At 35.5% G+C, this 21,485-nt stretch overlaps 1 protein-coding gene across 2 annotated transcripts; it reads right to left on the reverse strand.

The window, feature by feature from the left end:
* Positions 1-2,610: 2,610 nt before the first annotated feature.
* DEK (DEK proto-oncogene) lies at positions 2,611-20,681 on the reverse strand. Of its 2 annotated transcripts, XM_032222824.1 has the most exons (11): positions 20,475-20,681; positions 16,846-16,988; positions 13,218-13,319; positions 12,861-12,970; positions 10,723-10,817; positions 9,617-9,737; positions 7,443-7,628; positions 6,285-6,420; positions 5,310-5,458; positions 4,094-4,162; positions 2,611-3,713 (listed from the first exon to the last, which is right to left on the reverse strand). In XM_032222824.1, the coding sequence occupies exons 2-11, from the start codon at positions 16,973-16,975 to the stop codon at positions 3,702-3,704; spliced, it is 1,110 nt and encodes a 369-aa protein (XP_032078715.1). In that variant the 5' UTR covers positions 16,976-16,988; positions 20,475-20,681; the 3' UTR covers positions 2,611-3,701. The 2 variants fall into 2 exon arrangements, with proteins under 2 accessions (XP_032078715.1, XP_032078716.1); XM_032222825.1 differs by lacking the exon at positions 2,611-3,713 and having other exon boundaries at positions 4,082-4,162.
* Between the last annotated feature and the right edge of the window lie 804 nt (positions 20,682-21,485).

Below are 21,485 nucleotides of genomic sequence, written 5' to 3' on the forward strand. Positions count from 1 at the left end.
CCAGTTGTCAAGTATCTGAATTTGCATCATGTGATCATGAGGATGCTGCAGCGATCTTAAGTGTTAAAAAGAGTCATAAGTCACTTTTTTCAGTCCTGTTGTAACTTTGAACTGTCATCAAACAAATGGTTTTAAGTTAAGGACTAGCTGTACAGTGTCTGTATATAACATGTGACTTTGTACCTGTTCTCTGCTTGGGCTGTTTGGAAAATAGAAATAGTATAAGAAGTCAACCAGCTTCTTAGCTATTTAAAGAAAACCTGCTGGCATTAATTCATGAAAATAGAAGACTAAAGACTAGAGAAAGACTAGAAAAAGAGTTGGATATAGTGGTACTTGGGCATACTGGTGTAACCATGTAAGTTAGCTTTCATTTCTTCTTTTTTATTTAAGTATAATTTGCTTGTAGCTCCAAACTGAACATTTGTCACTGTTTACTGACCAAACAGACAAATGAAATATGCCTTTTGTTTCTCTTAGAATGGCATACTTAAAAGTCAAGATTATAAATCAATTTGAAGTCCTGATTTTAATTAATCCTATAGCTTGCTTAAACAATTATACTTTAGAACTATTAATATTATATACAGGCAAAACCTACAAACGACTAAAGGATATAACTGAGAAATAGGATAAGAGTCAGTTCCTTGGAAATATTTGGAGAATTAATCATTAGTACTCGTTTTTATTCTTCAGAATAATTCAGTGGTTCTCAACCTTCCCAATGCTGTGACTCTTTAATACAGTTTCTCATGTTGTGGTGACCCCCAACCATAAAATTATTTTCGTTGCTACTTCATAACTGTAATTTTGCTACTGTTATGAATCGTAATGTAAATATCTGATATGCAGGATGTATTTTCATTATTACAAATTGAACATAATTAAAGACCCATTTTGAGTCCAACCACTAGTAAGAGTTCACATTTGTATCTACACAATGAAAATCCAACCATCAAATTGAGATATTTTGCCACATCATTGCATCTGATTAAAGACAGAAAAGATGATTTTCATAAAGTCTGAAAGGCCCACTGTGAAGACTTTTATGACTTCTGGATAATGAAACCACTCAGATTCAAGAGTAGTTGAACTTCAGCTGTAATAGCAATAGCAATAGCAGTTAGACTTATATACCGCTTCATAGGGCTTTCAGCTCTCTCTAAGCGGTTTACAGAGTCAGCATATTCCCCCCAACAACAATCCGGGTCCTCATTTTACCCACCTCGGAAGGATGGAAGGCTGAGTCAACCTTGAGCCTAGTGGGATTTGAACAGCCGAACTGCTGAACTGCAGTCAGCTGAAGTAGCCTGCAGTGCTGCATTTAACCACTGTGCCACCTCGGCTCTTCTCGGCTGTATAGCATCAACAGATGTGACTGGTCCTTTTCACAGGTCACTTACATACTGTATAAACTAAACGTATGTAACTAGAAGAAAGAAGGCTTTCTGGAAAAATTTTTATAAGTTTAGAAGGCTACCCTTTTTAAACTCATCACAAACAATTGCAAAATCTCGTCCCTGTAATAATAATTCTATTGTCACCAACATATTGAATGAGTTCAGCCACTATCAAAATCATTATGGCTCACAGTGTACTTAGCTACCATAGTACAGGACTACATAACAAATTATATAGTTTATAATTCAGTTTGCCACGAACCCAACAGTAGTTTGATTCATCACTAGTACAATGTATGAATACAGGGCTAAGGCAAGAATTAATACTGATTATGGCTTGGGCTGAAGGGACCAGAAAGTGGCTGACTTGGGGCTGATAACACTCAAATTGGCCTTCCTCAGTGGTTGTTATTTGAATGGCAATCCCCGGGCCGGGCACTCTAAACTCCCAGCAGATCAATGGAATCAGTCCCAGCCCCGCTCCCTTCACAGCCCGCTCTTCTCACCCGAGATCTTTGCCGGACCACAAGGGGCTACCGTGGCCGAGCGAGGCTCCCTTTCTAGGAAAGGAGGGATGACCGCTCAGCGCTTGTGGTTCAGAGCGGCTCTCCCAAAGAGCATATCAGAAGCTTTGCCGAGCAGGAGCAGCCAGCTGACACCCAGCCTTTTCCTGGCTCAGAAGGGGACGCCGGGAGCTGTAGTTTGAGCTCAGTCTACGCTGTTCCTAAAACCATCAAAAATATGTGTTTCTGATGGTCTTAGGCGACCCGTATGAAAGGATCATTCGATCCCCAAAGGGGTTGCGACCCACAGGTTAAGAACCGCTGGAATAATTTTTGCTTAGGGAAATGTATACGCATTGTCTACACAAAAATAATATTCTTAAAATTTTGCTCCAATTAGCATAAACAAGGAATATTTTGTCTAGATGACACACAAGCACCTTTCATTCTGTATCGTTTACTGTACATGTACTAAAATATCAGTGTACATTTTCCTTAAAAGACATTTATTGAATAAAAAATTTACACTCAGCTTAGTAAAAATGATTGCATGCAAAGAAAGTGATAAAAATGATATGTTAATCAATTAACAATATTTTGGAATATAGATCTATGATTCTGTAACTACATATTAATACCTTATTTAAAACCTGCAATCATTTTAATCAATACAGTCATGGAGAAATTAGTTATACTTGATTTCACTTTATGACAACATTTATTTGGCATTTGCTGGAAATTTTAAAACATGATGATCTGATCCCTTAAAGGATTTTTGTGAACAGATACTTCATTCTGGAATTGAATAAAAATTCATAAATAATTATTTGCAGAATTGAGATTTTAATTTAGTTCATAATATTCAGGAGTTCCTAAGATTAATTGTAAGATACATATTTAAATATGTATTTTCCCAAGGTATAGATTCTGAGAATCCAAAACAAGGATATAGTATTGCAAGAATACTACATTGCTTAAGAGACACCAGATAAATGGTCAATACACCACCTTGGAAAAAGTATTTTAGAAATCAAAATCAAATCTATTTTTTATGAATTAACAATATGGGGTATCACATTAAGTCTTTAGAGTGCAATTAAGAAATTCCTTACAAAAAAAGAAATGTGCTATCTTTTGTATGGTGATTATACTTACTTCCTACTTAATCACAACATGATTCATAAACACTGATACTGGTCATAAATCTAAAACATATTTTTCTTTCTTAACCTGGTTTTAAGCAAAGAAATCTGAAATAAGCTTATATACAAAAGCCTTTAAAAGTACAAAAATAATATCTATTCGTGATTGATCATGCTTTACAACTTTCAGTTGTATACACATGCAAGATAGTAAAACATAACAGTAGTCCTAGTCAGGGCATGTGACTAGCTCCTGATAGAAAATGGGTGTGTATTCAAAATAAATTTAATGCCCAATACTGCATTATTTAACAGTCTCTGCATGTGTATGTACTAATACAACAGTTTTCATATTGTTCTTTTAAAAAAATCTCTACATTACAAACACTAAAACCTATAATAGCTATATGACTATTTTTACAAAGAAATATCATAATGTACAAAACAAAAGTAGAGGACATGTATTAACATGCAAAATTTAGGAATTATATTAAACTCAATTTTTAAAAAGTTGGTAATTCCCATCAGAACATTAAGCCAATAGTCATCTCCGACCAATATTGTTATACCAAAATAAATTTTACAATTTGCTGGTTTTTGTAAAATATTTAAATCCAGGAGAACAAGTCCGTGGCCTTCATTTTCTTCCCATTAGATCATGAAATGAGCTAAAAAGAAAAGAAAACATTTCATCTTCTATATAAATCCACCTTTCCATGAACACTTTGCTCAGGCTGAAATTTTAACATCTTACTTTAGAAAAAATTCCAAAAAACTCAACAGGATTTTCAATTAATATTAAGATTTTTGCTGTTGATCCTATAGCATAGGATCAAGTGATTAAACAAACATTAAAGCCAAATTACCAAGATGCGTATTAAGTACAAAGTTGAATAAAATTTGGGCCTGAGGAACTGAGTTTCAGAGTTTAGTATTCAGTTTTTAAGATTTCTAAAATTTAAATATATTTATTTACCAAACCCATCTTAGCAAAGCAAGACATATAACTGAAATTTAATATATGATATCTCATTGATCAAGTATTTACCTCTTTCACTGTCTTTTTGATGAATTCTTTTCTGTCAGATAAGTCATAACTGGGATAGCTTTTATATACCTGTAATGATCAATTTAAAACAAGTTTAATCAGGTGAAATGGAATGAACCTACTTATGATGGGAGAAAGGAAGGATTCTGTTTTAAGAACGATTTCCTTCAGTATTTTCATTATTAAAATTGTTCCCTCAATTATTTGCATTAAGGAAATTATGCAATAAAAATAAAAAGTACTCATGTCCACAACCATTACTACAAAACTGAGGAAAACTAGTAATGACTTGCACTTTATTTCACAGTGAATCCTTTCCAGTTCTCATCTTCATATATGGAAAAGAGAAAACTGAAATAAATGCTTACCCTGAAGTTTTACTACTCTTGCTTGATTTGACAAAGGCATTTAAGAATGGATTAATGTTCCCTATAACTTAAAAGGGCAGGGTTCATACGACCTAGATATTTATCTTTTAAATGCTGTACTGCTGGACTCCTTAGACGTCTCTTGTATAGCTGACTCTGAGACTGTACAAACCAAAGGAGTCCATCAAATAAAAGAAGACAAAAAGGGTGCGGGGAGATGTTAACACACAAAGTTGTTGCCAGAAATTGGGCCAACTACTCCATTTAATCTACCACAGAAGCTAATTGCTGCAGGGACAAAATAAATGAAGATTTGTGTTTATATTGCTTGAGATCTCATTAAAAATATTTATTTATTTTGAATCCTATATTAAAAAAACTCTAGTATGTGCTACAGGAGAGCTATGAAAGAGGAAATATTTTCAATGAAAATGTTAAATTAGGACTGGAAGGCTCATATTCAGAATTCTGTTCCATTATGAGCCTCATTAATGACCTTGGGCTTGTCGGTGTACCTCAGCTCAAAACCATACTAATTTCTATAGAATTCATCTGTTGTTGATGGCAAAGTAGACAACAGAAGTACAGGCCTTTTTATCATGCATGCTGCATTTTATTTTGTACTGTATTTTCTTTTATGTAGGGTTGTCTGTAATCTGTAATAAAGTTTGGTTAACTAATTAAATTTCGGCTGTTCATTGGGCTGATTGGGTTTAGGGAGGAAGAGACTTTATATCCTTGCTGCAAAGGCAAAAACTACAGAAATACTGTATATGGATCTTTATTTGCAGCCTTGAAAACTAAATGTACACAGTAAATAGTACACAAAATAAATGGCAAATATATACCTCTTTACAAATTTGTTTCATGGTAACTTCCTCCAAATTTGCATCAGCAAGTAGTTTTTTCACAGTTTCTTTCAAATCTTCATCTGTGGGTGGCTTTTTCAATTTTTTAATTAAAGGCTCATCATCTGAACTATTCTCAGATTCACTTTCTAAATGAAAAATATTTTGTTAAAAATGCAGATAACTGGTTTTTCCTTCCACCAGTCAAATTTAACTTTGAATAAAATTGTGAATTAGCTTATACTAAAGAAAGCTTTACATACTGGGATTTTTCAAAGAGAAAGATTCAGATAGTAAAAAGGTATCTTTTAGATTAGAGTACCCCAACCGTTCTGGCTTTGCGGACTGGCCGGGGGAAGGGGGGGAAAGGGGCGAGTGGCGGGCAAGTGCATGGACACAAGCAGCTCCATTTGGCATGCCTGTGTTTTCCCAAAGCCCATGCAAGTGGTGCACACTCTTGCCTGCTACTCAAGGCCCAGTAGTGGGCTGCGGCCTGGTGGTTGGGGACTACTGTTTTAGATTTCTTCTCTCCTGTTTTCATATCCTCCAACTTTACTATTTCTCATCCCAGTCATCTCTGGTTCTTTCCACCCAATATACACAAGAAAGGATAATCAAGATAATGTTTCTAATATGGCTGATTGCACTAAAAAAAATTCCTCTTAACTTGACAGAACATAGGAACAAATTCTTTTTGTATAAAATATGAAATTCAAAAGTGCCCTAAGTTTCCATACAATAGTCCAAATCATGTGACTGAAGTTGTTTAATAGAAACTGAGTTTAGTATTTCTAACTGGCCTGCCAGGATATTTCCTTTTTGATCCCAACAGCCAAAGTGAACATTAAAAGCCATGAAATAGTCCAAAATGTTTTGAGATATTAAGGATGCCTGGTTCCTCAAAAAACCCACAGAGTTTGAAATTAGTTTTTTGTCAGATTATAATAACTGAGATTTGATGAGTGGTGAACTTACCTTTTTTGGAAGAGTTCTGACTCTTCTTGGTTGTACTGCTATCTGCTTTCTTGACATAAGCGTTTTTTGAACCCTTTTTGCTTTTTGAAGCTACTTTTTGTTTGGGTTTTTCTTTCTTTGTTGATTTTTTAGGTGGCTATGAAGTAGGTAGAAAGCAGAGTAAAATCTATTTCAATATCAGTTTTAAACATACTGAACTAATGCAAATTTAATGCTAAAGAAATAAAATAAAAGTGTAACCCATTTAAACACTGTTATGTATGCTCTACCTGTCCCAAATATCTGTGGCTTGTTAAAAGAGGTGTTTCTTTTTTTTTCAGTATGCAAAAGATACATTATAGAACATGTAGACTCATGCCTAGAAATCTGATACACAGATAATTTTAAATTATGACCTTAAAATATCAATATTATAACAATATAAACTGCAGTTTATAACTGCTATTATTCAGCCAATTCTCTTAAGAACCATTTATAACATTAATTGTTCTGACCCTCCCCACTCCGACCTGCAAATCACCCAGACACAGGCTTGGCTGTTTGCCACTCTTTAATCACGGCTTTATCAACTCCTTTGGCTGAAGGCCCAGACACGACTCAACATGCAAGACTAGTTGAAAATCCAACAGGCACACATTCATCACAGACAGAGTATTCCAATACAGTTTCAAACAGTTGGGTCTTGCAAATGACTCCTCCCCACTTCTTTACTTATATACTTTCTTGGGAGGGGCCAAGCCACAACCACCTGAGCTTAATTATCGTCTCTGAGTCTGCCTCCGCAGCTGCTGCTTCCGTTTCTCTGCCCTTCTTTGCCTGGCATCAGGAACAAACTGCCTTGAGACCTCCCCACTGCTCCATGCCTCAGGCGCCCCCTGGTGGCCAACCAGCCTCTCTGGTCCCTGCTCTGAGTCTGAACCCTGCCCAGGGTCCTCCACATTTTCCCTGGCAGACTTCTATGGTTCCTCGCTATCCAAGTCCATCAGCAGCTCAACCAGATCCTGCTGGGCCACAACAATTAATATAGCTTATAAGCGATAAATTTAAGGAATTTTGGGACTATCTGTAACAATCTGATTCCATGCTGTTGCCATTTAACTTAAATTATTGGTGAGAGTATAATTCTTTAGCACATATTATTTATACTGAAATTCTTACCTCTTCTTCACTTTCTTTATCTTCCTCAGATGATTCATCTTTCCCTTTCTTTTCATCGTCTTCACTGCTAGATTCATCTGTTAGGATTTCAGGACATTTGGTGCGTTTGGCTTTCCGTGCTGTTCCAGAGCTATTACGCTCTTTTTTACCACCTTTGTTAGGAGTTTTCTTGGATTTTGGCAATGGCTATTAAATATTGAAAATGAAGTAATTTATTTAAAAATTATCAAATAACTTTAATGATTGTTCCTATTTTGAAAATTTGTTCAGAAAATAGTTTCATAGGATTATAGGTTTACTTTAAGTGAATCAACATTGTTTTGGCTTTTATAAATTGTTTTGTGCTAATTTTAGCTTTTAATATATATTATATATTTTGTGGACAGCTCATAACCTGTTAGATGTCAAGGTCCTCTTCGGTCACCATGGACAAACGTCATCATGTATTTTGTGTTTTCATTTTTTTTAAATTCTCAACTTATTTTTACTTTTGTGTTAGACTCCTAATTCTTTTCCTATGGAAAGTCATGATATACATTAGATGAGTAAACACATTCGTTTTTAAAAAAGAAATAGAACTGAGTAAGAATTTAATTCCTATTCAGATTAAATATTGAATGTTACATATCTGTGACCTTTTTGATACATTTTTCAGAGCTGCTCTGTTAAGTTGGCAGTAACTCCCAGAGTCGGTTCTACCAAATTCAGCAATTAATTATTGAAAGTAGAGTTTAAGGATTTCTATTTCCTTGTTGAAGAGGATTGTTTCTTTATAATTTGCATTTAGTCCTCAGTCTCATGGACTCTGGTGATCTGAGATATTTTGTATTTATAGAGATTAGGGAAGATTGAAGAGGTAAGGAGAATATGGGTTTATAAAATTTAAATGTTATTACAGAACGAATCTTAACAACTCTTAATGAATTGTGGTTTTGTTGTAATTGGCTATTTCAATTTGCATGTACCATATTTTTCGCACTATAAGACACACTCCCCCCCCCAAAGTGGGTGGAAATGTGTCTTATAGAGCTAATATTGCTGAAGTCCCGCCCACTTGCTGGCCCCCACCCTTTAGCCATTTTCTGCCTCCACATAGCCCATTTTCTGCCTCCACACGTCCCGTTTTCTGCCCGTTTCAGGCGGCAGGAATCGCCACCACTGCCAAATGCAATCGGCGGTGATCCCTGCCTGGAACAGGCCAAAAATGGGACACGCAGCCAAAAATGGGGTGCAGAGGCTGAAAACAGAATGTGCAGAGGCGGCGATAAGCAACGACGATGGGCGGCGGCGATCCCCACAGCCTGGAATAGTTGATTGGCAGTATTCCGGGAGGCCGGTCCAGCCACCAATGAGCTGCTCGTGCTAAATCAGGCTCTGATAACATGCTGAAACTGACCAGGCTGCTTGCTGCAAGGACACTAGCCAGATTAATACTTATGGATGCTTGGAGGCAGAGGCAGATTTTTTTTTCTTATTTTCCTCCCCAAAAGCTAGGTGCGTCTTATAGTCCGGAGCATCTTATAGTGCAAAAATTACAGTATTTTCCATTTTTAAAAAGGGAAAAATAAAAAGATAACTTAATAGTTTGAAAATAGGGTCCACTAAAATGTTTTAATTCTCAAGGGATGTTAGTGTAACCCTAAGAGCTTCACTTGCCCTCAATATTTAGATGACTTTCCACTCCCCAGAACTACTATAGGTTATCAGTTTGTTGCATTTGCTTTCAGAAAATATGACCTTACAAATATATCTAAAATAAACAGTAATTAAAATGGTTTCAAATCATATACTTGTATTATTAATGGAATCATGAAGACATAATCAACACATTCAGATAAGCATTTATAGATGCAGGGCAACTCTTGAAAGTAACAATCTTTAATAACCTTAATAACCTTACTGAGGCCAGTAAGGTTGAGAGTTACTTTAAGTAACTTTAATATCAATAATATCTCAAATATCTCACTCATATAACTGTGTCCTAAGCCATGGCACATAGATATACATGAAATAAGTAAAACATTAGTGTAATTTTATGCTAACAGCTAGGCTCAGGAGGAACAGCTGTAAAAAACGAGGCACAAAATCTTTTTTGTTAATGCTAATATGTTTAAATTATGTCCTAAACCCCATTTTAGTTTAGATCAAAACAATGATCTAAGCATAGCTCTCACCTTGCCTGAAGGTTTTGGATGCATTAGGAAATTTAAGATTCTTGCTACCAGTTCACTGTTAACTCCTGATCTTTCCAAATCAAGAACTTCACATATGCTTTTTAGCATTGCATTTCTGTATCTGTTGAGAAACACATTTTTAAAAACGTTTAGTAAAAGTAATTACTAAATATATAATACAAATAGACAATATATTAAATATAGGTAATATAAAAGTGTGAGATTTATATACATACATACATATGTATATAGATTTATATACACATACTCATGCACATTCTCTCTCTCTCTACACACACACCTTGGTAGACCAATGTATTTAAAATGCAGAGGCTCCAAGTCCTTTCACATTTTAATCAACACTCCTTATCAGTATTACCAACCATCATTTTGCAGATAGACAACTAGATTAATATTTTATGCTTCTTTTTTAGCCTCCACACAACATATCCAAATCACTCACATTAATCAAGTATTCTTAAAATTAATGAAAATTCAAATATTAACAATTCTTCTGATTGTTACATTTCCTATACATGAAATAAAATTGCACAAAAAGTTCTCTTAATCATAAATATCAATAGCAACTTGAAAACTATGGAAGACCTTACAGTTAATGCAAATAAATAGAGAAAACATTACAATTTGACAGTAGAGGACCATATATTTCCTTCAAAAGAAAAGTTGGTCTTTCATCAAATCCTTATATACAAATATGATTATGCTAAATTACAAAGCTAAAATTTCCAAACCTAGTACAAAAGGAACTAATATGTTCTCTTTAGACTAGATTGCATTTTAATGTACAGATGTAAAAACCTTCAGTATTTTATTCAATAAATTATATTGAAAGCTATGCTGCTATAAACATATCAGCAACAATGTAATATTTTAATATAATTTAAGATAATGATTATATTTTAGTTGTTTAATTTTTAAAACATGCTCTGTTAGAGTATGTCAAATTATATAAAATTAAATTCACAGATATGATTTGAAATACTTGTACAGTGAAGTTACTAATTGAATTTTGTCCTGGGAATACACATTTAGGCTCCAAATATTTTGAACATTAATTATACTGATTGAATATGTTAAAGCCTCACTTTTTCAGCATTTCTTCCTTTTTCTTGTATTGATCACTTCCTTTTTCAAATGGAAAGCCACTGAACTGTCCTACATTTTTTTTCAGTGAAGTAACCTAAAAAAGAATACAATTGGTCAGTATAAAACAATGTTCTTTATTTCATCTAATTGTCAAAATATCAAAGTACAAATGTGTAGCCTTAAAATCAGACAGCAAACTGTCATGTCAACTTTGACTAAATTCTAAATATATAACAATCGAACTACAGAGAGGTCCTTGATAAATGATCATAATAGAGGCTGCCCATCCATAACAAGACAAGAGGGGCTAAACCTGGCTGCACAAGATCAAGCCTAAGAACAAATGCACACAGTGACAGAACTGAAAAGAGAGCAACAGATACAAATGCTGCCTCTGCAAAGAAGCTGAAGAAACAAGTGAGCCACCTAGTTAGCTGTTGCAAAAAATGACATGACCAAGTAGCAACAAATACATAGGAAGATCTCCAAGAAATACCATTTGCAAGCAGGAATTGTTAGGACCATAAAAGAAACAATGTAATAGAAAATGAAAAAGTTAAAAGAAGTTAAATTGCTTTGGCAGACAAGCATCTGCCACATAACCATTGTGGATAAGAAACATGAAAATGTCTGGATAGTGCACATGGCAGTGCCTGGAGACAGCAAAATAGAAGAGAAAGAACTGGAGAAAATAACAAATAGAAACATATGCAAATAGAAATAGCATGACTGTGGCAAAAGAAAGCAAATATAGTATGAATAGTAAAAGACACTTTAGGGGCAGTACCAAAAAATCTGGAATACCATTTGAACAAAAGAGGATCAGCTTTGACAAAATCACCATCAGCCAATTGCAAAAGGCAGCCTTACTCAGAACAGCTTACATTTTGCCACAATACCTTTTACATTTAATATCATCAAACAACATCTGCCTATCCTTGGGAAGGACTCGATAGGTGGACAAAAATGCCAAATCCAGTCTAAACATCTGGCTGCGTGATGAACCATAATAATAAAAAATATTTGGGATCTGTAACAAAAATTGAACTGTACTTTGACCCAGCACCAGCAGATCCCATATTTATCAAAATTACATTTAATAACAGAAAAATATTTTATAAATAGAAAAAATATTTATCTGAAAGCCTAGAGACAAGGATTCAACCTGTAGCCAATTTTGCATTGCCAATAAGTATGAACACTTACTTCTCTTGAACCGCAATTTTCGTCACAATCACTATTTGTTTTGGAAATGAAAGGAAACTGGGAGCAAATACAGGTAGTCCTTGTCTTATGACCATAGTGGAGCCCACAATTTTGGTCATAAGTTGTTGCAATTGTAGGTTGAAGCACATATAACTGTCATCATGACCATGTTTACAATGATTGTAAAGCTTGTAACTGCAGTCATTAAGTGAATTGTGTGGTCATTAAAAGAATCCAACACATCCAATGGGATTTTTTTTTGCCATTTTCTACTGGAAAATACTGCAAATCACAGCCACACAACTGGGCAACTCTGCACATCCATTTGTGTATGTGAGTCAGTTGCCAAGCACCCAATATGTGATCATGCAAACATGGGGTTGTAGGTGCAGCAGTTTTAACATTGAGAATGGGTCATAACATAAGTAGCTTTTTTGAAATCCATCATAACTTTGAATGGTTGTTGAGTGACTCATTGTAAGTCAAGGACTAAAGATAAACCATGTAATTCTAAGAGGCATAAATAAAATATGTGCCTCAAGTGAAAGAGGCTCATCTGATATTTACCAGGACTAGGGCCTTTATGAGGAATGTACTTGTATAGCTTTTGCTTCTACTTTTATAGCTTAAGTATTTCCCTGTAGAAGACTTGTTTTCAATCTGCTTTTAAGAATGATATGTTTTTAGGAGCCATTTTCTGATAATTTTAACTATTTATGGTTTTGTTATTTTGTTTGCATTATGTATTATATTTTTAATTTTGGATGTGATTGGAATTTACTGGATTATATTCTAAATTACTGTAGGCCTCCATTGATGGTAATATGCAGCATATAAATGTGATCAATCTAGGAAATGGTGTGATTTCATAGAATCATTATATATCAACTTAAAACAGTATGAATGAAAAGCATGTTATGATATTTCTTACTGTGCCTGGCCTGTTGTAAAGAAGTTTGTGCAAATTTCGAAGTTCATCAGTTTTCTTCTTACTTAAAAAGTACTGTATTCTTTCAATTTCACAAAGTTTTTGACCCTTTCCTGAAAAGGCAAATATTATGTTATAAACAAAGTTACTTAATTATTTTAGCCAATCTGTTATTTGCTTTAACCAAAGCCCATCCCCACATTTATTGCAATACTGTTTCAAAATAAACATTAAATGTCCCAAATCCCTAAACATAGGATAGTTTAGAAAATTACAAATGTGATCTTTCATATTATATACACAAAAGTTTTCTCTTCAATTAAAGAAAGAAAAATGTAATATGCAAAACAAAAAGCTTGCCTGGTGTAATTGTAAAAGGTTCCTTCTGTAATGATGACACTTGCATTGTCAATCTTTCTACTTTCTTCTTCTCTCGCTTTCCTTCAACAATGAGGCTCTTTTCTGAAAGACAATTGATAGTTTCATGCAGTCAGGAAAGTGGTTGAAATTACTGCACAGAATAAACAAAAATAATATAATATGTAGGCTAAGTAAGAGTATATGTGTCACTTGAAAAAGCATTCTAGCCTAAAATACTGGCAAATTAGAGCCAGATGTAGTCAGATGCTCAAATAATTTAACAATTTATCCACAGATGGAACCGAATGGAATGGAATAGAATATAATAGGTTTATTTGATAAACTATAATTACACACACAGAAGGAATTTGTCTCTAGTTCAGAAGCTCTAAGTGTACATGCAAAGCAACAGAATCCAGCTGCACCACATGGCCAGTTGTTCAACCCCCATCTATATATGCAGATTCATCACAGTCTCGAATGAGGCCAATGACACTTGTATCATCTGCAAACTTCAGTACTTTAACAGAGGATCCCTAGAGATGCAGTCATTGCTATAGAAAGAGAAGAGCAATGGAGAGAGCACATAGCTCTGGTACTAGATGTAATTTTCCCTACCTTCTCCTGTTGCTTCTTATTTATCAAAAAGCTAATAATCCATTTACAAGTATGGACAAGCACAGTGAGCTGAATCAGTTTAGAAGAAAACTTTTCTGGAATGATGGTATTGAATACCAAGCTGAAGTCTACAAAAAGGACCTGTGCACAGTCTCTGAAGATTCAAGGTGTTGCAATAGTAGTGCAATTACATATTGACAGCATCATCTGTCATTCTATTTGCTATAGGCAAACTGCAAGGGGTCTAACAGTGGATCCGTGATGACTTTCAGGTGGGCCAGCAGTAATCTCTCAAATGTCTTCATAACTACAGATGCAGAAAAACTAGCCTAAAGTCATTCAGCTCCCTGATGTAGGATTTCTTAGGAAATGGGATAATGGTAGAGAGTTTGAAGAAAGAAAGGACATAACACGTCTCCAGTGATTTATTAAAGATCAGGGGGAAGATGGGGGCCAATTATTCAGCACAAGCTTTCAAACAAGAAGTTACTATTTGAGGGTGGTGCTTTTCTGATCTTTTGTCTAGGAACACATCTTTTTCTAAGCTCATCAGAGGTAGCCAGAGGGATAGAGATAGGTGTAGAAAATGTGGGTACTGTTGGTATGTATGAGGTGGGGAAGGTAGCGGTAGATGACAGTTATCTCCTCTCAGACCAACACTAGAACACATTCAGTTGATGATTCAGTAGGTTTTTATGCATTATCTATCAAGCACTTCCAATACACATTGAAATTTAAGGATCATGAAAGTATAGCATAATTTATGATGTTATGTTAACCAAGTAACAGGTCCTCTGGTTGGATGTTTGCATCCTACACCATAGAATGAATCTAGTGAGTATGATGAATCTCCTGTCAACCATAGGATTATGCAATAAATGAATGAAAATCAACATATTTTTCTGCATGACTCAACATTGGCATTATACATACAGAAAATAATTATTGTAGTTTAACATCAAATGCTGATTTCTGTATGTTCTGATACTTTAAAACATCAAAGCATAGATTAAAAATACTGTCTCTTATAACAAAGTTTGGAACTAAAAGTATAACTTAAAATAAGAAACTTAAAAAGTTAAACTGGGGATGCTAGTAGAAATATTGATAAGCTTTTAAAAATAATTTTATTATATTTGCATAACTAACAAAATAATTTCCAGGCATTAGAAGTGAATAAATTTAATTTTGAACAATTCTATAAGAGTAAAACTCTCTACTTTGTTTTGATACTTCTAATTTTTTAAATACCTCAAGTATATTTATACTTTCTTCACTGTTGCCTACAAATTAGGAAGTACATTGTTTGGTTTTTGGGAACCAAAGGATTTTGTAGATAGATGCAATGTCAACAGATGAATCTTTAATCACAAATTGACTAGCAGGTATTTAATGAATACTGAACACCAATGTGAATTACTATACATTCAAAAGCTTTTTTTAGTTAGAAGACAATGAACAACTAGCAACAAAATATTTCTCAATACATTGTTTATAGAGTCATGCTTCATTTCTCTTAAGCATGATGCGTGAATATAATTAATAAAAATGTTTTGAATTAAATCACTGGAAATGAAAATATTACCTCCCAATATGTAATCAAATATTGCTTGACATTCAACTAAGCATTTACATAAATAGTTCAAATAAAAGACTAAACTTATTAGAAACATAATGCAAAGCTCAAATGTTCTGGTGCCATGACCTGCTAAATTAAATGCATTTGTGTGACAAGTCCTTTCCATAAACAGAACTATCATAACAAAGTGACATGGTTCATATGCCTGGACAAGGCCAGACAATGGGAGCATTGTCAAAATGTAGACTGACAATCTTATTCAGGGAGAGTGAGTTGTATACATTCATTTATTATTTAAAGGTAGTTGACTTACAACCATTCATTTAGTGACTGTTCGAAAGCCAGTTTAAAAAAAGTGACTTATGACCAGTTCTCACATGATCATTGCAGCATTCCTGTGGTTATATGACAAAAATTAGATTGGCATACATTTCTGTTGGTTGAACTGTCCTAGGGTCATGTGATCACCATATGTGACCTTCCCAAGCCAGATTCATTGTGACCATATAATTCACTTAACAACTGCAGTGATTCACATAACAAATGCGGCAAAAAAAGGTAATAAAATAGGGCATGACCACTTAACGGAAAGCTTAGCTAGCTTAGAAGTCAGCCCACACAGGCAAGCAAAATTAAGATAGCAATCAGATCCAGGCCTGGCACTTGACCTGAGACATGATTTGATGAAACTTGCACAGATGGATTGGCGCTGACATTACAGAATTCTCCTCAGCACATTTCTTCCCAGATAGCCTGTCTCCATTCCTAGGCTGTATAAGCATTGGGCATGCCAGTACCTGTTGCAGTAGGATAGTAACTTAGCAACAGGAAAGACCTGTGGAAAACATTGTCGATTTTTTTTTCTTGGTCCTATGGCAGATCTGCAAGCATCAACAGTGAAATGAGGCTGGAGCTTGTACCAGGAATGTATCTTTGCTCCTCTTATGTAAGCAGAAATGATATTCTGTTCTCTTTCCCCATTGAAAAGTGCTTTCCCTTTCAGGCAAATCTGGTGAGGTTCACTGAGATTTACTGTTACTGTTTCTCTTTTCTATCCCCTGTCTAAAAGTAGCAATTCTCTTTGTGCAAGCTTGGCTTGTAAATGAACAGCTTTATTTATCAATGCCAAACCATACTTCCACTCAGCTAGGACAAAGTGACAGCCAGTTTCTCCAAAGAATGAGCATGATCCTTCACCTTTTAAACATGACTACTGAGGGTCACATCTCACAATTTGAAGTTCTTCATCTTAATATATAATGAACAGAAAATAAATGAAAAAAAATCTTCACTGTTCTCTACAATCTACAATAAACTCCATTCTGGAGAGTTTCCACTTGAAAGTGACAAGGAGCCAAAGGAGGATGGGATCTGAAAATAGCTTGCTGTCTATAGTCATTTGAATCTCTGTTCAGAATAATTTCCACTCACCTTTTTCCTCTTCCTCTTCTTCTTCCTCTTCATCATCCTCACTATTTTCAGCTTTGTTTTCAGTTCGTGGTTCTCTTTTTTCTTTTTGTTCAGTAGAAAGTAAATCATCTTTTTCAGAAACAGAAGACATAGCTGCTTTCTTTCTGCATAGACGATATAGGGGAAAATATCCACTTAGTATGAAGCATTTTATTACTACTAGTAGTACTGAGACTTTGCACCTTCTAGCACAAAGGTTCATACAATGTGCATAGTCATAATTGGTTTATTTTTGGCTTAGAATTATATGTGAGCCTACTCATTACCATTTAATGTTATACACTTATTAGGTCACTTATATTTGTTCAACAAACAATGATTGAAAAGTCCTGCTCTACCATTATATAAAGTCAGTTACTGCCTTTCAAATTTTCTTACCTCATAAGAAGTAGTTTTTTCTTAAGAATAGATATGTATTAAATACAGCCCCAAATCTCATGTAAATATTTTGCTATAAATTCAACATTATCTGGTAGGTAAATCATATAGCTAATAAACATGCAGATAAAGACAAACTACTGGTAAATAAAACAGATGGATAATCTATTGAATAGTTTTATGACCACATCAAAGGTAAAATACAAGGTGTATTTCAGGATAAACTAGATAAAATAAAATATAATACATTATTATATATTAAATTTGTTTGTTCCCCATCTCACCACAAGTATGCTAAAATAAAGAATCAATTATTACCTTCTATTATTGGTAATGGAAAAAACTGGAAACAAATTTCTTGTGTGTCCAATCACTTGGCCAATAAAGAAAATTGAATTGAATCGAAATACATTGGTTCTGCATGATACCCTGACTTATTTAATATATTTCTGAGCTGAACTGCCTTGTCTGTAAACTTAGCAGTTCTGCTAACAATGTATATGTTAGAGCCTAAGAGGAAATAGGACCATATGAGATTCAAGTCCCAGTGGGCAATCCTTTCACATATGGATTGAAAATATTGAAGCCTAAAAGGGACATGCAATTCACAAACAAACAAAATATGAACAATATCTTTAATGGCTAGGGCACTGCAAGCATATATCCTGTCATATAGGAAGATGGAAGCACCCAAATACGTCATGGAATCCAAAAACTTAAATTTTGCTCTAGAGTAAGCTGTTCTGCAAATTAAGTAAAATAAATTCCGCATTAAACACACAAAAGAACAGAAAAATGCATTCAAAATAATGCTTTCCATAATTTTTAGCATACAATTTCACATTATTATATCCTGATTCTAAAGATTTCCAGTTACTGTACTTAAATAGAATTGGACAATATGACTCCCACATATGAAAGGAAATTAATCAAAATGACGTAGAAAACTATTACTAAACCAATTATTTATTTACTTCCAGAAAAATAAGTTAGGAAATTTTTGCTTTATAAAGCAAGTCAAAAGTGTTTTGTACTGTAACTTTGTGAATACTTCTGAACTAGATAGACTTTGGTCTCACTATAAAAAATGGCAATGTATTCAATACATATTTAAGTAGGTATTTGGTATATATCTGCTTGGTAAATTTCGTATAGGGACAGACAGAATTCCAAATAAATATTTATACTGAAATTAGTCAATTCTTGGCTTTATTAATATACTAATATGTATAGAATCAATACCAAAAAATTTCAGACGTATAGATATAGCAACCAAGATAGACTTAAAAACCCTTCATTTTGACCAAGTCACTATTATACATAAGAACATAATAAAGATCAATTTAGACCATGATCACTTGGATACATATGGACACCATGCAAAAATTGATAGTCAAGAGGGATACTGTTTTGCAGTGATGAGAGCCTTATGTTCCTTGAATGCATTTATCCCCTTTTAAAATTGTCTAAATTAATGAAGCTTTGCATTAAGTAATGTAGTTTATTTACAATATTCAGAACTTTTGAGAAGTGAAATATAAGTTTAAAAACTGCATCAGCCATAAAATTCAATGGTTACTTTGGATAAGGCAGTACAATTCAAACTACTAGCTCTGAAAACCAAGCTGCTTGAATAAGGACACAGGAGAATTCTGTATAATGCTAATAATAAACACCAATACGACATTCTGTGTCTGATTTTCACACTTACATGTTTTCTTCACTGAAGTAGGCAATTCTAGCTATCTCTGCAATAAGCAGACTATTTTAAGAGGCCACTTCATGCAGTTAGTGGAGTGAGTGTGCAACAGATGAATTTGTACAACATCCTTACCAACTGGATCATGTAATGGAAATAACCAATCATCTGGTCTTGCGTAATACTCCATTCCATACCATAAACTAACTATACCGGTACATTTCTCACAGCATTTCAGTAAAATACAGTTGGTCATTTTCTGATGCAGTATTGATGTTTGCAGATTGTCAGCTCATAGAAACAAAATATCTTTTTCGAATAACACCAAAAAGGAAAGTTTCTGAGTTGCACAGCACTTTTCAACTTCAATTTTTTAACTTTTAGTTAAAGGAAAGTTTCTGAGTTGCACAGTACTTTTCAGCTTCAATTTTTTAACTTTTAGCAGCTATTTTGAAACAAATTCTCCAGTAGCTAATACTTGGAGATAGTAGCACATTGATGTGATAGGCTGCCCATAAATGATTGTTGTTGTTGTTGTTGTTGTAGTAGTAGTAGTAGTAATAATAATTTTATTATTACTACTTGGAACATCGCACATCTTAAGAAGGAACTTGGTTCCTTGGTTCCTAGGAGACTGGCAGCAATCCGTATCAACCATTAGCACAGTCAATGGTATTTGTGATGCATTTTTGAAAGTACAATTGACTGAGTTTCACGTTTAATGAATAAAGTATATAATAATAATAATAATAACAACATCAACAATAATAATGTTCAAAAAAATCAAGGCTCTACAAATGGGAAATCAAAACACCCCCATCTTCCCCTCAGAATTACAAACCCCAGTAACTTGGGAAAGTCGGTTGGATGACTTTTGACCAGTCGCTTTTTTTTTCAGCCCAACCTACTTCGAGGGGGTTGTTTGTTATGGGGAAAATTGGAGGTTAGGAGTATTAAGTCTGCTCGCCTGAGTTTTAAAGGAGGAGATTGCAGGCAAGGGATTACAGGGCCGTGAAGCAGAGGAAGAGCACCGAGGCTAAGGAATTACACGAATGAGGAAGAGAATAATAACAACACAATATCGCGGCCGAGAAATTACACGGCGTCCCCAAGAGGCGAACTGATCAGTTAGGCGCCTTCCTCTTCTACCGTGATTTATCTCATTTTACTACCGCTGCTTGCTTAAAGAGCATAGGCTCCTGCAGCCTCAGAGGGCAGAGCACCCAGCCTCGGGCAGCTGCTGAGGACTGTGACAGGGAGCAGAATTCCGGCGGGAAAAACAGTTGGAGCCGCGGAAAACGTCAGGCCTCGCGCTGACCGGAATTTAGTCCACTCTGAGGGGAGAAGGGAAGAAAGGCGCTGAGGGACTGTTCCCCTTCCCTGACGGTTCTATGGAGCATCGTGGTAGGCCGTCCCCCCTCCCCCGGCCGGGTTTCGGACACTAGCACACCCGCCGGGCCTGTCACATGCATCTTCTTTTCGGCCGTTATCCCAACAACACCGCAACACCCACCTCGGATACTTCGGGGCGCTTCTAAGAAAACGGGCCCAGCAGCGACGGAGGCGGCCCCCGGACGGGCGACAAAACAAAACTTGCTTCAGGAGGGCACGTTTAAAAGAAGAGGGGGTGATATTGACGTTACTGGCTTTCCTCACAAGAAAATCAACAACGTTTCAAAATGGCGGGTTGTCAAAGGGGAAGAAGGAAGCGGGAAAGGGCCGGCCAATAGCTGCTCAAGGCGTAGTCCCGAAGAGGCGGGGTTAGAAAGTGATGGGCAGGAGAGCAAGTCAAAGAGAGGAATTTTCGAGGAAAGTCGACGGAGCATGCGCTAAGCCGGAAGGCTGTCTGAAGCGGGTGAGGAGCTTCGCCAGGCGGCTTGCAGTTCCCCGCGCGTTTTCCCCCCCCCCTTCTTAATTGTGAAGTGGAAGTTTGCATTCCCTTCCAAATCCAGAGAATGGAGGAAGGCAGGGTATCGTTTCTCAGGGCTTAGCTTTTTTTCCCCCCCTCCCCCTTTAAAACTTCGTGGGGAAGTACGTGATTTATTTACCCGGAATAAGTAGAGGAGGAAAAGCTTGGGAAACGAAACTTATCCCAAAGAAGCGGATAAGTGAATTCTTGGTTTGGTCTATGCTTAAATGAGTTGCACAAAGCAAAGATTAATTGGGTGTGTCTAGTCCAGTGGTCTCCAACCTTGGCAACTTTAAGACTTGTGGACTTCAACTCCCAGAGTTCCTCAGCCAGCAAAGCTGGCTGAGGAACTCTGGGAGTTGAAGTCCACAAGTCTTAAAGTTGCCAAGGTTGGAGACCACTGGCTCTAGTCTAAGTGAAAAGATTTAGCCCATAGAATTATGTAGCTGGTCCCCAAATCATCAATTCAGTCCTCCTTCAACAAAAAGCCTCTATTGTTTTTCTCTAAACTAACTGATCACCGTTGTCATTTTCACACCTTCTTCCAGATTCTTTTATAATCTGATCCAGGGGTGGCAATAGCAATAGCCATAGCAGTTAGACTTATATACCGCT

This window comes from Thamnophis elegans, chromosome 8 (genome assembly GCF_009769535.1).
Source record: "Thamnophis elegans isolate rThaEle1 chromosome 8, rThaEle1.pri, whole genome shotgun sequence".
NCBI classification, from domain to species: domain Eukaryota; kingdom Metazoa; phylum Chordata; class Lepidosauria; order Squamata; family Colubridae; genus Thamnophis; species Thamnophis elegans.